Here is an 18018-nt window from a genome sequence, read left to right on the forward strand (position 1 = left end):
AGACTTTCCTGGCACCAAAATCCTGTGGGGAAAATGAGACTTTCTTGTCACCAAAATCCTGTGGGAAAATGAGACTTTCTTGTCACCAAAATCCTGTGGGAAAATGAGATTTTCCTGTCACCAAAATCCTGTGAGAAAATTAGACCTTCCTGTCACCAAACTCCTGTGGGAAAATGAAAGTTAAACGTAAACGTGCATAGACACTTTATACTAAATGTCCACCTTAGCTGAGAAAACCTTTGAGGTTTATTAGCCTCCTTAGCGGTAACCACAAGCTACACTCGGGGTGGAAAACCGCAGCTCAGAGCGGTAATCCACGAGCTACACTTGTGGTAGCCGCCGGGAGGTCCATACAGAGCATTGCGCGCATCGGGTGTTCTCACTCACCTCCCGGGCAATCCAGACACTGGCAGCCATTCCTCTTGCTGTCCTCAGAGGCTCTGCATCCCCCTGGTGAGATCGCCTACTGTCATTACTATGGTTACAGCGCCACCCAGAGAACGGAGGGAGATCTGCAGCGCTGGATCCCTGGGAGGTTAGTAAGTGCAGGGGCGGCTCCAGGCTCTCTCTTGGTATGATTTTTTGTTGCTTTTAGGGTCTAAAAGTACTTGAAGAAATTGTACTGCTTTTACACCCTAAAATCATATCGTCAGGGAGGTTAAAGGTCTGGCATTCTGGATCTTACAAAGACATTTGAGTTGTTTCCTTATTCATCTCACTGGAAGCCCCTCCGTTATGTGCCGCCCTCTTGTCAATTTTTTCCTTCCCCATAGAAACATACCCATTATTTTGCTATAGGTTTCTGTACAGGACTTGGCATGGCCAATATAAATATGAGGTGGGGCACCAGGTCAGTCATAAAGTGACATATAGACAGGTCAGAAGTTGCATATTCCTGCAAAATAACTATTAGGCAGCATGTTCCCAAAATAAAATGAGGAAGCATGTCCTCTAAATAACATAATGGAGCAACATGTCATCAAAGATGACATTTCGTAACAGACTACAAAGACAAAATGACTGGGTCTCCACCTGGATTTGTGCAAAAATGCTGGTTTATTGTACCATAGAAATAGAAAAAACACACGACGTTTCGGCCAGCGGCCTTTATCAAGTGTTACACACACTGAGTGAAAACTCACATATAAATCACAAATTGTGTCTTAAAACACACCCCTAAGGGCGGGCACCTGCTTAATTACAGAGATTTAAAGCAACAGCACATGGAATACAGTTGGTCACAAGAAACATCTTAAATTCCAATCCTCATTAAGTCCATCTGGGACCAAAGTGTTAAACCTACTGATACATCTACTTTCCCTTCTTTAGGAAGGTTGTTTCACTGTCCATTCCTTCTCCAGCTGTTACTTTCTCTAATACACACCATCTTAATTCGCTCACCATGTGGTTGCAATCATAAAAATGTTTACCTACAGGAGAATAAAAATTATTTTCAGGATCATTGATGTACTTCCTGTACAATCTTATGTCACTCCTATGCTCATTGATCCTTACCCTGATGGGTCTGGATGTTTGTCCAACATAGCCCATCCCACACGGGCACTAAATAACATTTGGTGTTACACAGGAAAAATTTCCATTAACCTTAATGGGCGTGCCCTTTGTGGGATGAGCTATTTGGTACCCTCTAATGATACTCCCACAATTTTGACAACTCAAACATGGGAATGTACCGTTTTTCTTAAAAACGTCAATGTCTGTTTTCGGATTCTTTTTTATATCCGCACGGACCAGCATGTCGCGGATACTTTTGCCTCTTCTGGATTTCGTAACAGACTCTCACCCATGACAGACAATAAGCAGTAGCCTCCTGTCCTTGGGCCCCATTGTATCCAGTCAGAGGGGTGATAGCTGCACCCCTTACAGTATAGCAGAAAAAAATCCTGGGGATTGTACCAGCATACATCAAAAAAGGGCACCTGAAAAAAAAAGCGCAGGGTATAGCTGAAATTTAATATTATTGTCTATAACCATATTTTACCGTTCTTCTTGTAATAAAATCTGAAAATATTGTTCATAACAATGTAAACGGAAATGTATATACAGTTATAATCATTTTATGTATAGTATTGTCTATGACCTTATTTTATCGTTTTTTTCATGGAATAAAATCTAAAAATACTGTTTATAACAATAAAAAAGAAAATATATGTATAAATCTTAATAACTTTAGTAAAACATTAATAAATATTATCAATATTTTACTACAACTGAACGTAACCCTACTCTCACACAGAACCCTACCGTGTCTAACCCAAAGACCCCCCCTGGTGGTGCCTAACCCTAAGACCCCCCCCCCCCCGGTGGTGTCTAACCTGAAGATGGTGCCTAACCCTACTCTCACACAGAACCCTCCCGTGTCTAACCCAAAGACCCCCCCCCCTGGTGGTGCCTAACCCTGAGACCCCCCCCCCCCCGGTGGTGTCTAACCTAAAGACCCCCTGGTGGTGCCTAACCCTAAGACCCCCCCCCCCGGGTGGTGTCTAACATAAAGACCTCCCTGGTGGTGCCTAACCCTAAGACTCCCATATATTCCATATATCATGATATTTTTGAAATCCATATATTTAGTTATTAGAGGAGTATTTTTTATTTTCCAGAGAATATCGATTTTGTCATTAAGCTTTACGTGCAGTAGATAGATGCAATAACTATGGTAAGTAGGTGTTTAAACGTTATTATTCACCCAGCGCCCATTGTAAACATTATTATTCATCGGGCACCCACATTTTCTGTTGGGCACCCATCAAACAATATTTAACATAAGCGTCAATGGAGGCACCCTTATTGTCCACTTGCCTCATGCGCCCGAATTTCCTGCATCCATTCTACCATGTCTGCCATACTCCAGCTACACCGCAGGTTGTTCCACACAATACACACGGAACGAAATCCGTCATTTCCGATATTGCTCCTGATCGTTTCGATTTCTCATAGCAGTGAATGGAAAAAGATAAGAAAAACTAATGAAGATAAGAGACTCTAGCGCAGAATCGAGTGCAGAATTGTGCCGTTAAAACGTTCGGGTCGCAAAATTGCACAGAAAATCTTACCATGTATACCCAGCATTACTTATTTTTCACCCTAACTTTAAGGAGTGCTAATGCATAAGATAAATAGATAGGGAGAGCTAAACCATACGTTGTGTCATATAAGCGGAGATAAACCATGAGTTATGTCAAATAAGGAGAACTAAACCATGAGTTATGTCAAATAAGGAGAGCTAAACCATGAGTTCTGTCAAATAAGGAGAGCTAAACCATACGTTGTGTCATATAAGCAGAGATAAACCATGAGTTATGTCCAATAAGGAGAGCTAAACCATGAGTTATGTCCAATAAGGAGAGCTAAACCATGAGTTATGTCAAATAAGGAGAGCTAAACCATGAGTTGTGTCAAATAAGGAGAGCTAAACCATGAGTTGTGTCAAATAAGGAGAGCTAAACTATGAGTTATGTCAAATAAGGAGAGCTAAACCATGAGTTATGTCAAATAAGGAGAGCTAAACCATGAGTTGTGTCAAATAAGGAGAGCTAAACCATGAGTTATGTCAAATAAGGAGAGCTAAACCATGAGTTGTGTCAAATAAGGAGAGCTAAACCATGAGTTATGTCAAATAAGGAGAGCTAAACTAAACCATGAACTATGTCAAATAAGGAGGGCTAAACTATGAGTTATGTCAAATAAGGAGAGCTAAACTATGAGTTATGTCAAATAAGGAGAGCTAAACTATGAGTTATGTCAAATAAGGAGAGCTAAACCATGAGTTGTGTCAAATAAGGAGAGCTAAACCATCAGTTGTGTCAAATAAGGAGAGCTAAACCATGAGTTGAAAAGAAGCCAGACAGAATTGGCAATAGAAGTTGGTTGGAGGCAACCACAATAAAAAGCCTGGGGAGAAATACATCTCCACATGCATAGTTGTGTGAGGGTCTTCTCTACATAGTGGTTGGTCGCTCTCTGAACAAAATAAAACAAAAAACCAGTATGAAAATCATGGGGGGAGGAATAGCTGGGGGGGGGGGGGTAGCTGTGAGATAGAAAATATAATGGGTGGTAGGGCAGACCAGTGTCTCTTGTAAACTGTTTAGAACAATAAGTGGACTTACCTCGGATGACGAATGGATTATAAAAGAGATTTATTGGACACAAATGACAACGCATTTCCCAGGCTTTATCTGCTTCTTCAGGTCAATTTAACAGTGTCCAACCTGAAGAAGCCGTTAAAGTCTGCGAAACGTGTTGTCATTTGTGACCAATAAATATCTTTCATAATTTATTCCTCATCCGAGGTATGACCGACCACTTATTGTTTCAAACATCTCACAAGTGCTATATCCACCCTGGTCCGCCTCCCACCCATTGTAATATTAAGAGGAAGTTTATTGGATTTCATATCCTTACATGAAAATCATTTTTTTTTTACATTTTTTCATCTGTTTCACAAAGTCCAACCAAAAAAGCTTCCTAAGCTATGTTGCCTCTCCACGCGTCATTGGGGATATTTTATCAATTATCCTGCTGCATCCGTTTATAAATAGTTCCGAGTATTATCATCCAGACTCTAAATTGTGCTCTTCATTTAATTGTATCTTGTGTCTGGATTTCAGCTGCAAACATTACGCTGTTGAGTGGCTTTTACCAATGGACCCAAAACATTTTAAGCGCAGTCTAAACTTCACTTATGCACTTACAGCTTAAGACATTTTAGCTGTTTCGAGTGGAAAAACAGAGAAGAATAAGGGGCAACCAGTGCGTTAAAGGCAAACTCCGCTTTCATTGAAAATGGCTAAAAGCATACAGGAGATCAGCGCTATGCAAGGCTTCTGTTATTTGATATTAAAAGAATTTTCAATTTGCAGCCAGGCAGCGGCCTAGTAATAGGGAATGCAGGAGTCGCGACTTCACCAGGGCCCTGGGACCTACAGGGCACACATGGGGTAAACATTAGATGGTAGTCAGTTGTGCAGGGGTGTTGGTGCTGCATCTATAATCTAAAACACAGAGTTTTGCTGAAACTTCGGTAAAATAGGGGAGGTGTTTGAAGCTATCACATGACTGCTATTTTTTACTAACATTTCAAGGTACCATTTTTCTGTTGATTCTTTCCATTAAAAGTAAAACTGGGATATGCTGTACAGCAGGCATGTCCAAAGTCCAGCCCGGGGGGCCAAATGTGACCCACCGAGGCTTTTCAGGGGGTCCCTGATGCTCTCTACAGTTACTGCCATGTGACTCACAGGCTGTAGCTGTGGTGCCGCACGCAGGGGCCCCCTTGTGTCGCTGCTCTGCCTCCCCCTTTGCTCATATACAGTTTATCTACCACTGTAGCAATAGCAGCCACTGATTAGCAACCACCACTATGTCAGCAGCAGGAACAGCCACTGATTAGCAGCTGCCACTGTGCCAGCAGCCCTAACAGCCGCCGATTAGCAGCTGCCATTGTGCCAGCAGCATTAACAGCCACTGATTAGCAGCTGCCACTGTGCCAGCAGCAGTAACAGCCACTGATTAGCAGCTGCCACTATGACAGCAGCCCTAACAGCCGCCGATTAGCAGCTGCCACTGTGCCAGCAGTAACAGCCACTGATTAGCAGCTGCCACTGTGCCAGCAGCAGTAACAGCCACTGATTAGCAGCCGGGCTGTAACAGCCACTGATTAGCAGCTGCCACTATACCAGCTGCAGTAACAGCCACTGATTAGCAGCCACCACTCTGCCAGCTGCAGTAATAGCCACTGATTAGCAGTTGCCATTATGCCAGCAGTAACAGCCGGCAATTAGCAGCTGCCACTATGCAGAAGCAGTAACAGCCACTGATTAGCAGCTGCCACTATGCCAGCAGCAGTAATATTCACTCATTAGCAGCTGCCAATATGCCAGCAACATTAACAGCCATTGATTAGTAGCTGCTACTGTACTAACTGCACACGGTATATGGGTTATTTTCCGTGGAAATGTTTTAGGAAAATGTCACAGGCATAGTGAACCTAATGGCAATCAGCAAAAATTGTTTTTAATTTCGCTAGTTTGGCCCCCTAGCACTCTTAAGAATGGTGATATAGCCCTTGGCCTAAAAAGTTTGGGCACCCCTGCTGTACAGGGAATGAGGTTTGTTTTAAAGGTCTAAATTACCTGTATAAGTGTTGTTTCACCAGCATTATTGGTATGTATTGTATATGTGAAGTGAAATTTAGCAGTGTCTGGCTGCCATAAAACAGCATTGTCCCTTTCTGTTCATACATCGCCATACTTATTTGCTCATGCTTTTTTATTGCCTTCCTTTATCTTTACAACACAGGCTTCTGCAGAAAGCTGTTGGGAACAAGAAGGACATAGAGGCAGAGCTGGAGGAGAGAGAAGCAGTGACACATGGCCTATTTGTAGTGAGAGAATCTCTCAGAGAAGTCTCCTCCATCCTGGAGAATGTGGACATGACCGATGCTGCAGAGGCCAAGGCGTTGTTAGAGGTTTGTATGCAGACAGTCACCCGTTCTGTAAAGATTCACCTTCAGGTAAAAACAGTCCCCTGAAATCAGCTGTACACAGGGAAAGGGTTTTGGCAAACATATAAGCTTGCTTACCTTGTCTGTAAACACACGCAGCCATTTTTTGTGGAAAATACTAGAAGATAACCCGTAGACAAGCCAGGTGATCGCCGGATAACCAGTAGACAAGCCAGGTGATCGGCGAATACCCAGTAGACAAGCCAGGTGATCGCCGGATTACCAGTAGACTAGCCAGGTGATTGCCGGATAACCAGTAGACAAGCCAGGTGATTGCCATATAACCAGTAGACAAGCCAGGTGATCGCCGGATAACCAGTAGACAAGCCAGGTGATCACCAGATAACCAGTAGACAAGCCAGATGATCGCCGGATAACCAGTAGACAAGCCAGGTGATGGCCGGATAACCAGTAGACAACCCAGGTGATCGCCGGATAACTAGTAGACAAGCCAGGAGATCGCCGGATAACCAGTAGACAAGCCAGGTGATCTCCATATAACCCGTAGACAAGCCAGGTGATTGCCGGATAATCAGTAGACAAGTCAGGTGATCGCCGGATAACCCATAGACAAGCCAGGTGATCACCAGATAACCAGTAGACAAGCCAAAGTGATCACTGGATAACCCGTAGACAAGCCAGATGATTGCCGGATAACCCGTAGACAAGCCAGGTGATCGCCGGATAACCAGTAGACAAGCCAGGTGATCACCGGATAACCAGTAGACAATTGTGAACCCCTCTGAGCAACAGTTAGTGACAAGACTATATAATCTGTAAAGACTATATAATCTGTGGGTGCTATATCAATACTAAAAATGAATAATAATAAGCTATAATTATCCATTTGGGAGGAACAAGTAGGAACTTGGAGTGCAGGTCTCATAAGTTGCCACTAGATGGCAACTAAATGTCAGTACTCTGCAGGAGTGTTGGTTGGAGACTGCTGGATCATGAAGTCAGAGGTTATGTAAAGGCAGGATTATTGGTGAGGTGAGTATCAGCAGTGGAATAGAGAGCATCAGTAACAGGCAGAGCAGTCACAGATCAGCTTTATTAGTATGATTATTATTAATGCTGATCTATTGCAGTGTCTCCTTTATAGAGTTAAACTTGAGTGCTTTGAGGAATGTTTGCTGCACAGTAATGCTGTCTAGTATAGTATACCATAGTACTCTGTCCACAGCTTAGCACAGTGCACCACAGGAAGTGCATTGTTAACATGTCCAGTGGATGTGGTAAAGCCTGGACTCAGCAATCGCTAGTGAAGGTTTTAAGTGACCACCTGGGCATACGGTACATGAAAAAAGTCACCAGGAAAAAAGGGTGCTGGAGTTTGCTGCTAATAGAATATCGTTAAAATTAGTTATATTCTACTACTGAATCTTTACCGATATTTTACTCTGACTAAACCTAACCCTATTCTCACAAAGAACCTGCCCTCTACCAAACACAGAACCTGTCCATATACTTTAACCCCTGTGGAGTCACCTAACTCTTAATAATCCCCCCCCCCCACCCCCGTGGTGCCTAATCCTAATCCCTAAACCTACCACCACCACCCTTCCCCGACGTTGCAGTGCTACAATTTGTGGTAATGAGTGTCGCTTAACTGATGACACCTAACCCAATGGTGGATAAACCTTAAAGAGACTCCGTAACAAAAATTGCATCCTGTTTTTTTATCATCCTACAAGTTCCAAAAGCTATTCTAATGTGTTCTGGCTTACTGCAGCACTTTCTACTATCACAGTCTCTGTAATAAATCAATGTATCTTTCCCCTGTCAGACTTGTCTGCCTGTGTCTGGAAGGCTGCCAAGTTCTTCAGTGTTGTGGTTCTGCTATGAACTCCCCCTTCCAGGCCCCTCTATGCACACTGCCTGTGTATTATTTAGATTAGGGCAGCTTCTCTCTTATCTTTTACAAGCTGTATAAATCGTTCTCTGAGCTGGCTGGGCTTTCACATACTGAGGAATTACAGACCAGGGCAAAGCTGTTTGCAGGAAGAAACGAGCAGCCTGAAACTTCAGTGCATGAGAACTGCAGGGGGAAAGAAACACACAAATGATCTCTTGAGATTCAAAAGGAAGGCTGTATACAGCCTGCTTGTGTATGGATGTATTTTCTATGTGTGGACATACTGTACATCAACCTACTTCCTGTTTTGGTGGCCATTTTGTTTGTTTATAAACAAACTTTTTAAAACAGTTTTTAACCACTTTTAATGCGGCGAGGAGCGGCGAAATTGTGACAGAGGGTAATAGGAGATGTCCCCTAACGCACTGGTATGTTTACTTTTGTGCGATTTTAACAATACAGATTCTCTTTAAAGGGACACTTAAGCCAGGAATAAAAAAATCAGTTTTAGTTGTCTGGGGCTTCTACCAGCCTGCTGCAGCCGTCCTGTGCCCTCTGTCGCTCACAGAGCCTCCAGTCCCCCGCTGCCAGCTAGTTTCCTTTTTTGCTGACAGGGAGTCTACGGGCCTGTCAGCGAAAATGAAACTAGCTGGAGATGGGGGACTGGAGGCTCCATGAGTGACTGCGAGGGCACGGGATGGCTGCAGGGGGCTGGTAGAAGCCACAGGAAAGTAAAACTGATTTTTTTTTTATTTCTGGCTTAATTGTCCCTTTAAGCTCCCCAACCCCACCACCACCACCACCACCATAGAGCTGTGCCTGCTAAGTAGTGCTGCAATTTTCATAGCGGGAAGCCTTAGCAGCCACGATTTTATCAGGCACCTCTGGGTACCTCTACTTCACTTCATTGCTGCAAATCGTGGCGGCTACTCACACCCAGATTTTTCTTCTTTACCTCTAATCGTAGCTTTTATAATGGGCTCCTATGGTGTCGCCCCTTTTTCTGCTGATGCTCCTGCACCATTTTATCCTTTTTTCCTGTGACACATACCCTCATTAACCTCTTTACCTCCTCCCAGACTATCATCTTGTCTCATGTGGAGTTCTCCTTTAATCCGAATAAAAAAACAAAAACACAATGGACCGTGAATTCCCATTATTAGTAAAATTGTTTGTAGACTGCTCATGCACGGCTCCATGTATTCGGTATCTTCTGTCAGGTTGATCAAACTTGCCTATCAACTCCTCACTGATTTCCTATCGATTACTTCCTTTGTAAGGGGTTTTCTCCCTTCTGTACTAGAGCAATTTTCACCTGTCAGAGCTCCTCCCATTAATTCACAATAACTTTATAGCTACTTATCACACAGAAATGATCTATAGCTTTTTTTTTTTTACTACAAGGCTTTCTTTCGGTGGTACATTTTGCTAAGAATTATTTTATTCTAAATGCATTTTAATTGGAATAATAAGCAAAAAAAATGTTCAATTTTTGGCCAATATAGTTTTCAAATAAAACATTATATTGTGGATAAAACCCACATTTGCCCATTTGTCCGGGTTATTGCAACATTTAAAATATTTCCCTTGTACAATGTATGGCGCCAATATTTTATTTTGAAAAAAAGGTGTATTTTTATTCTGTTTTGCATACATCACTAATTACAGGCCCATAATAGCAAACATAACAGTAATATACCCTTAACCTCCTTGGCGGTAACCCCGAACGTAAAATGTATTCTACAAGTCGTCTCGGTTAAAAATGATACCATATGTGCCTCATTTAGTAACAAACTGATGTGCACTCTCCACAAATACACTGGACGTTTATAAACGTCCAGTTGTCATTAAAGGAGTTGTCAGGGAAATTTTGTATCATCTGTAACAATTAAATATTTTTCTTTAACCACTTTATCCACCACTGCAGTATACTGTATCTACGTCCTCTGTGACTTCATTTAAGCCACGAGTCAGTAGATATACGTCTTGTAGCAGAAGCACAGCTGTGCAGGATTGGGTTTGCTCCTGTGCACATTTCTGGCACTATCTGATACAGCACTAATTGGTGAACGGGAATATATGTTTCCTAAGCTAATGAGATTGATTTTAACCATTAAAAATACTTTTGTTTTCTCAGTTGATAGTGAAAAATACACACTGTAGCATTATTTCAGAATCAAATATCTTTAACATAAATTGTGACAGGAACATAATCTAAGTTTTGTGATAAGCGGTAAGAATAGCCAAACAAAATGTGTTTTTTTTACCTACAGTAGCACTTTTTATTTTTAAACTGGAATTGGTAAAACTAAGAAATAATGTGTTTTTTTCTATTGTTTTCTTGTTCTCTCATTAAAATTCATAGAAAACAAAATTGTTCGAGGGAAAAAACAATATATATTTCATTTCTGTGTACAGACTAACCAGCAAGCTCATGGTGACCCAGAACTCATTGGAGTGTGTAAGGGACTACAATGGTCCTAAAAGCCCCCTTACTAAGATGTTAAGAAAAACAAAAGTTTGCTTTCCTAAAACAGAAAGAATTTGCGATAATTCAGGTTGGAGTAAGCTTGAGATGCCTCCCAGAGCAACACTGCTGAATATATGCAAATTAACCATTGTACCCTTAGAAGCTAAACACACCTCCAGAACCGCTGGAATGCAATGATGTGTCAGCTTGTTAATATGTACAGAGCCATAATAATCCAACATGCATACAGACTGTTTCGGATTGTTTGATCCTCATCAGTGCATGGCATGGATTAATTTGGCTCTATGGAGTAGGGCTTGTAAATCCGAGAGGCACAGACTAACCAGCAAGCTCATGGTGACCCAGAACTCATTGGGGTGTGTAAGGGACTACAATGGTCCTAAAAGCCCCCTTACTAAGATGTTAAGAAAAACAAAAGTTTGCTTTCCTAAAACAGAAAGAATTTGCGATAATTCAGGTTGGAGTGAGCTCGAGATGTCTCCCAGGCACCACTGCTGAATATATGCAAATTAACCATTGTACCCTTAGAAGCTAAACACACCTCCAGAACCGCTGGAATGCACCTCTGTACCTGTACCTCTCGGTTTACAAGCCCTACTCCATAGAGCCAAATTAATCCATGCCATGCACTGATGAGGATCAAACAATCCGAAACAGTCTGTATGCATGTTGGATTATTATGGCTCTGTACAATTTAACAAGCTGACACATCATTGCATTCCAGCGGTTCTGGAGGTGTGTTTAGCTTCTAAGGGTACAATGGTTAATTTGCATATATTCAGCAGTGATGCACTGGGAGGCATCTCAAGCTTACTCCAACCTGAATTATCGCAAATTCTTTCTGTTTTAGGAAAGCAAACTTTCATTTCTGTGTAGGGATAAAGTTATTTCTGATTAAATAGGGACATAGCTAAACTATCAAAACTGCTCTGGTCCATAAGGGGGAAACGAGGTCTGGTCGTCTTTAAATCTGGGCTAGGTAGAGCCTGTATTGTTCTCAGAATAAGCTCTTTGTCAGGGTTTCCGCATCCCTCACAGTTGTGTTCACCAAGGGAGTGTTACCAGAACGCATTCCATCTCATTCATATGAAGCCAAGTGGCTCTTTGGCCCAGAGCCAGACCTGTTCAGCAAAGATACGGAACTCAAACAGACTAAAGGTTAATTTCATATCAGTCTAAAAAGCACCGGCCGGGGAAATGTGCCTATTTGTTTACATTCAAATAACGCCCGCTGGGGAATGGGCCTTGCAGCTGGAGCTCAGGCAGCAGATTGTGTGCAGCGCTGAGACAGGAGAGCGCTGGCTGAGGGCTGCTTTCAGGAATCGTTCCTTCTATTCAGCAAATGAAAAGCTTTACTGATCGCCATCATTATGTGAAAGGTGACACTGCTGTCCCTGGGCCACCTGATCACTATTGTGATTGGAATGGTGCCCCTCCTCAGGTGAACGGAGCAGCGGAGAGGCCTGGCTGCAGGATTTCAATGGGCAGGTGAGGTCTTTGCCTCGTAGCCTGATCAGGGATCATTGTCCACAATTCTGATCGTATGGGAATGGTTGGGGTTGTCTGAGTGACTCATTCCGGATCTGCATGCCTTTATTTCAGGAACAGCTCGCGCTGATTGTGTCAGCGAAGGAGAAGGCTGGGAATATTATGGAGAGACTGCAGGAGCGATACGGAGAGGCGGTTCCTGGGGACCTGTTATCTCAGGCGGAGAAGTGTCAGGAGTATCTGCTGGAGACGGAAGGAAAGGTAATGCTGTGTTTACAAGAGGAGAGGAACAGCCAGCATTAGGTGTACCAGGTTCATTGTTGCCTAGGTGAAGGTGAATTGCTTAGGCCTTTCGGTAACCAGGAAGTATGTAGGAGGAGCTCCGCTTTGTGCTTTGCTTCTATAAGGCTTGGTTCACACATAAAAAGGTGTCCCATCCTGTCCTGTTAGTTTTTGACAGTTGGCATCAGTTTTGCATGTGTTTCCATGGATGTTTACTTTTCTGGTCCAGTCCTGTCCTGTCAGTTTTGTATCAGTTTTGTATGAGTTTTCTATGGCTGTGTTCACACACAAAAGGTGTACATTTCCGGTCTGATCTAGTCCTGTCAGCTTTGTATCGGTTTTGTATGTGATTTTATGGCTGTGCAGAAAATGCGCACAAAAACACTTAAAGAGAAACTCCGACCAAGAATTGAACTTTAGCCCAATCTGTAGCTGATACCCCCTTTAATATGAGAAATCTATTCCTTTTCACAAACAGACCATCAGGGGGCGCTGTATGACTGATATTGTGGTGAAACCCCTCCCACAAGAAACTCTGAGGACCGTGGTACTCCTGGCAGTTTCCTGTCTGTCAACCTTGTTGCATTGTGGGAAATAGCTGTTTACAGCTGTTTCCAACTGCTAAAAAACCATGCAGCAGCTACATCACCTGCCAACAGTAAAAATGTCACCATGTGATGAATGTAAATCAGGGATTTAAAAGATTTTACAATGGGCAAACACTGACTAAAGCACATAATTATTGTAAAAATGAAGCACTTTTTTTTATTACATTATTTTCACTGGTGTTCCTCTTTAAGAGTGTCCCGTGCCTTACTGTTTTGGCAGTTAAAATGCCATTTTGGAAATTCTTCTGAAAACAAAGAAAACCCTAAGGCCCCGTTTACACTTAATCAGTTGGTACACGTTTTTTTTTCTTCTCCATAGCAAGCAAGTGTGAAAGGTGCCATAGGAAAACATTGGACTTACTTTGAAAATCAGTTGACATTTCAGTAATAACTGAGAGTAACTGATTAAGTGTAAACGGGGCCTAAGAACTCCCCATGAGGAGATGGACTAGACTAAAACCTGTTGGTTCTGTCAGATTTTAACTGCTTATTTATTTCTCTGGAGTGTCCCTTTTAGGGCTCATTCAGACTATGCGCACTGGCGCTGCCGTGCAAATTTTGGTGGCGTGCATAGTGTGCGACACGCAAGAACAGTAGAAGGGCATAGACAGCCTTTCTACCGTTCCCATCATATGCGCTGCGCAGCAGTGCGATGCGCTATCGCGCTACTGCATGCATTTTCGGGAATTGTAATAAATGGGATCTGCAGCGCAGCAAATAGTAGCGCAGATGCTGTGCGATCGTATACGTTGCGTTCTGATCGCACAGCCATCTGATGATGTGAACGAGGCCTTAATGTTTTATTATCTGCTAAATGGCAGTCTAAAAAGTGTCCCAGAGCTAAAATAAATGAACTATTGACCTTTTTTTTTTATCTATCCTCTGCACTCAGAAGTTGTTCTCTGCATAGTTTTATGGCCGTAATTCGTTATCAGTGAGGTGTACCTACCGTATAATGGACAAGGCAAGAGAGAATGTGTCACTTGCATGCCTGAAGGTTAACTGTTTCAGGCAGGAAAAGAAAAAAAGGAACACAGCCTACTTATTAATATGTTTGGCACTGTACACACGCATGTTTATCTCATCATGTCACATGTCACCATGAGTACACTTTAATTCTTTGTTCTATTTTTATTTCTAGGTCCTCAATGAGATTGAGCAGTGCTCACCATATAATATCATGACCAAAAAGGTGAATGAAATAAAAGCTGGACTCCATGCCATTGAAGCTCAGCTGACAGTTAAAAGTAAAGATATTTTCCAGGCCAAAGAGCTCCAGAAGGTAAGAAATGAGTCCACCTCCTCTCATTGGCCATATTGCACATAGCAGTGTGTTACTGAATACATAGTTACATCTCGGTGGTTTGGGGATGTGCTGTCTTACAGCAGGAGCAAAGTAGCCCCTCCTACCACATTGAACAACTGAGGTCCAGATTTCTGCCCAGGACACATAGGATATGACTTAAAGAGGAACTGTAATGGCAAAACGTCCCCTGGGGGGGTATTCACCTCGGGTGGGGGAAGCCTCAGGATCCTAATGAGGCTTCCCACGCCGTCCTCTGTCCCTCGGGGGTCTCGCTGCAGCCCTCCATACAGCCGTGATGTAATATTTACCTTCCTGGCTCCCGCGCAGGCGCTCTGACGGCTGTCGGCTCAGAAGTAGGCGGAAATACCCGATCGCCGTCGGGTCCGCTGTACTGCGCAGGCGCAAGTCTCCGGCGCCTGCGCAGTAGAGCAGACTCGACGGAGATCGCGGATTTCCGTCTATTTCCGAGCCGAAAGCAGCCACAGCGCCCCCGCTGGAGCCAGCAAAGGTAAATATTGAAATTACAGTCGGGCCTGTCGCCGGCTGTTCAGAGGGCTGCAGCGAGACCCCCGTGGGACAGAGGACGGCGTGGGAAGCCTCATTAGGATCCGGAGGCTTCCCCCACCCGAGGTGAGTACCCCCCAGGGGATCTTTTTGAAGTTACAGAGTCTCTTTAAAGGGACACTTAAGTCACACAAAAAAATATTTTACTCACCTGGGGCTTCCCTCAGCCCCCTGCAGCTGTCCGGTGCCGCAATAGCAGTATAGAGGGTGCCATTGGGGCCGGGAATGCGAAGAATCACTCGCGTTCCCAGCCTGTTGCCGAAACCAGAAATAGCCGCCGGTGGGGACAGGAGGATCGGAGCGAGGCTGCGAGGGCACCGGACAGCTGCAGGGGGCTGAGGGAAGCCCCAGGTGAGTAAAAGTCTTTTTTTTTTTTTGTGTGTGACTTAAGTGTCCATTTAAAGTAAACCTGAGGCAAAAGAAATAAACAAAACAAATACTTACCTGAGAAGAGATAAGCCTCTGCATCCTCTGGCTTGCTTTATAGTCGTGGCTGTAACATATCCGATAAGCTTTTGTCACATGTGTCCTGGGAGTCTGGGCCCAGCAACGGGGAGGGCCATGGGAAGCCTCTGCAGGATCCTGAGGCCTTCTTTCTTCTTAGGTAAGTATCTGGGGGTTTTGTGGGCCTCGGGTACAGTTTAAGGAAGCTGCTACCGGTTATGGGGAGATTAGACATGGAAGAGCTGCTGTACATGGGAGACTAGGCTGTCAACAGGGGACTCCTTGTGGAAGATGGGAGGGACAGCCCATTGTAGATGGGACTTCCTGCCCAACACAGGGGTGCTGCATATGGAAAAAAGAGGCTGCAGATAGAAAACAGGAGTTGTCATCCAAGGTGTATTGCTGCATAAATGCACAACCGCAATACTCACTTAGGCCCTGTCTCCACTCATCAGTTTTTCTGTGTGTCAGTTTTTCTTCATGCCTTTTCTGACAGTTTTGCATTGCTGTCAATTGTTTTTCTGTATGTGAAACATTCATTCAAGTGGGAACTAGCCCATTGATTAACATAGGTTGCAGTTTTCCTGTGCAGAAAATGCACAGAAAAACTGACTAGGCCTTTACATTAAAATGTAGTATTAAGGGAAGAAAAAAATCCACTGATAGTATCACCTCACTGCCCCCTTACCTACTTGATATCACCATGTCAGGTCTGATTACTTATCTCTGTAATCCATTCACGTCCTGCTTAGTCCACTTATGCTGGGTACGATTTTCCGTGCGATTTTCCCACCCGATCGGTTTTTCCGCTCGGTTTTGCGCTCGCTTCTCTTATCTTTGCTCATTTTTCTTATCTTTTTCCATTCAATTCTATGAGAAATCAAGCGCAGAATCGAGAGTAATATCGGACTTGAGGGATTTTATCAATCGGATCCATCTATCGCACGGAAAATCGTACCGTGTGTACCCAGCATTAGACCTGAAGTGCAGATCACAGATATGGGATTCAGGTCAAAGATATCAACAGTAAGTAATGCTGTTCGCATGGTGGAGAGTGATGGTCAGGTTTAGAACTCATGGAGAAGCAAGCTTGGTCAGGCGATAGATATGTAAGTCTCTGATTTGCTAGTCATGATCATGTGCTAAAGCAGCATTTGATTACATCAAATCAGAGCTTTGCAAATCTATCAGCTGATCAAACAAATCACATGCTTTTCCATGAGTTCTCCTAGGCGTGACCATCAATAATAGTGGAAAGTATTGGTAGTGGGAAGTAACCACAAAAGGCATCAGAAAAAAAGGGCATTGAGTGGCACCAAACAGTTCTTGATGAACAAGTTCATAATACTTGTAAAGGTGAAACGCAGTGTAACCAGTTTCTCCAATCACTTTTGGGCATAATTAGCACTCGTTTAGGAGGCAATCTGGGCACTTAGGACGCATACTTTATTATTACCCTTTAGTGTTTAGTAGGCCATAGTTTAACATGAAGATGAGGTTGTGTCTCTTGTCTCTGCAGAAAATCTGGGATGAGGTGGACAGCTGGCACTCCAAGCTTCACGCTCTGGAGTCGGAGGTTCAGGACATGGCGGAAGAAGATCCCATCCAGGCTCAGGACTGGATGGATAAACTGACTGAACCATTCAATTACCACCAACAAGTCACGTACCTGGTGGAGCGCAGAACCACCGAGCTGAACAAGGCAAGTGGAGTGCTGTGTTTGTATTGTTGCCTCTCAGTGCCATGCACCATTACTGTGAACAATGCCGGTTATCGCTGTGTGAGCATTGAGAGCCTCGCCTGGACTGACGGTATCAGGGCTGACTCACCTGTTTTGTCACAAGTAACTGCAGCCTTTGGCTAAGAGAGGAAAACTTTGCTAAGGTGCTTCTCCATGTCACAGTATGTTGTTATTATTTATTAGCGCCAGCATCTTCCGTATACAACACATGATACAAGACAAGTATAACTGCTAATACAGTGAACAAATGAACTACATGTTTTTACAAAGGGTGTGAGGTATGTACACCCATTACACAGCATTGTGAGACAAAAGGGGAAGAGAGCCCTGACCAAAAGGCCTTACAGTCTAAATGTTTAAGGTATAGGACAGTAGGAAACGGGAAGCTGTGTGTGGAGTGGTAGAAATGGTGGTTAGTGGGCAGGGTGCTTGATAGGAGAGTATGCTTGCCTGAAGAGGTGAGTTTTCAGATTGCGCCTAAAAATAGTAAGTGTGGGTGAGTGGCGGATGTGTTGAGGGAGGGTGTTCCAGAGGAGGGGAGAGGATCGAGAGAAGTCTTGCAAGCGGGAGTGGGAAGAGGTGATCAGGGAAGAAGACAGAAGGATATCGTTAGCAGAGCGGAGATTGCGTGTAGGATGGTATCTGGAAATAAGTTGATTAAGATAGGAAGGAGCTTCGTTGTGGGAGTATGCGTGTGCTTAAAGGACATC

The 18018-nt window shown here is 43.6% G+C and overlaps 1 protein-coding gene across 7 annotated transcripts in view; it reads left to right on the forward strand.

Moving 5' to 3' along the window:
- Positions 1 to 18018, forward strand: part of SYNE2 (spectrin repeat containing nuclear envelope protein 2) — a 573116-nt gene that overhangs the window by 264201 nt on the left and 290897 nt on the right. For all 7 annotated transcript variants that reach the window (XM_068254236.1, XM_068254237.1, XM_068254238.1 and 4 more), the window contains 4 exons: positions 6322 to 6490; positions 12478 to 12624; positions 14395 to 14535; positions 17087 to 17269. In XM_068254236.1, coding sequence (XP_068110337.1) covers positions 6322 to 6490; positions 12478 to 12624; positions 14395 to 14535; positions 17087 to 17269 — 640 coding nt within the window. The remainder of the gene's footprint in view (positions 1 to 6321; positions 6491 to 12477; positions 12625 to 14394; positions 14536 to 17086; positions 17270 to 18018) is intronic.

This window comes from Hyperolius riggenbachi, chromosome 9, assembly GCF_040937935.1.
Source record: "Hyperolius riggenbachi isolate aHypRig1 chromosome 9, aHypRig1.pri, whole genome shotgun sequence".
Lineage (NCBI taxonomy): Eukaryota > Metazoa > Chordata > Amphibia > Anura > Hyperoliidae > Hyperolius > Hyperolius riggenbachi.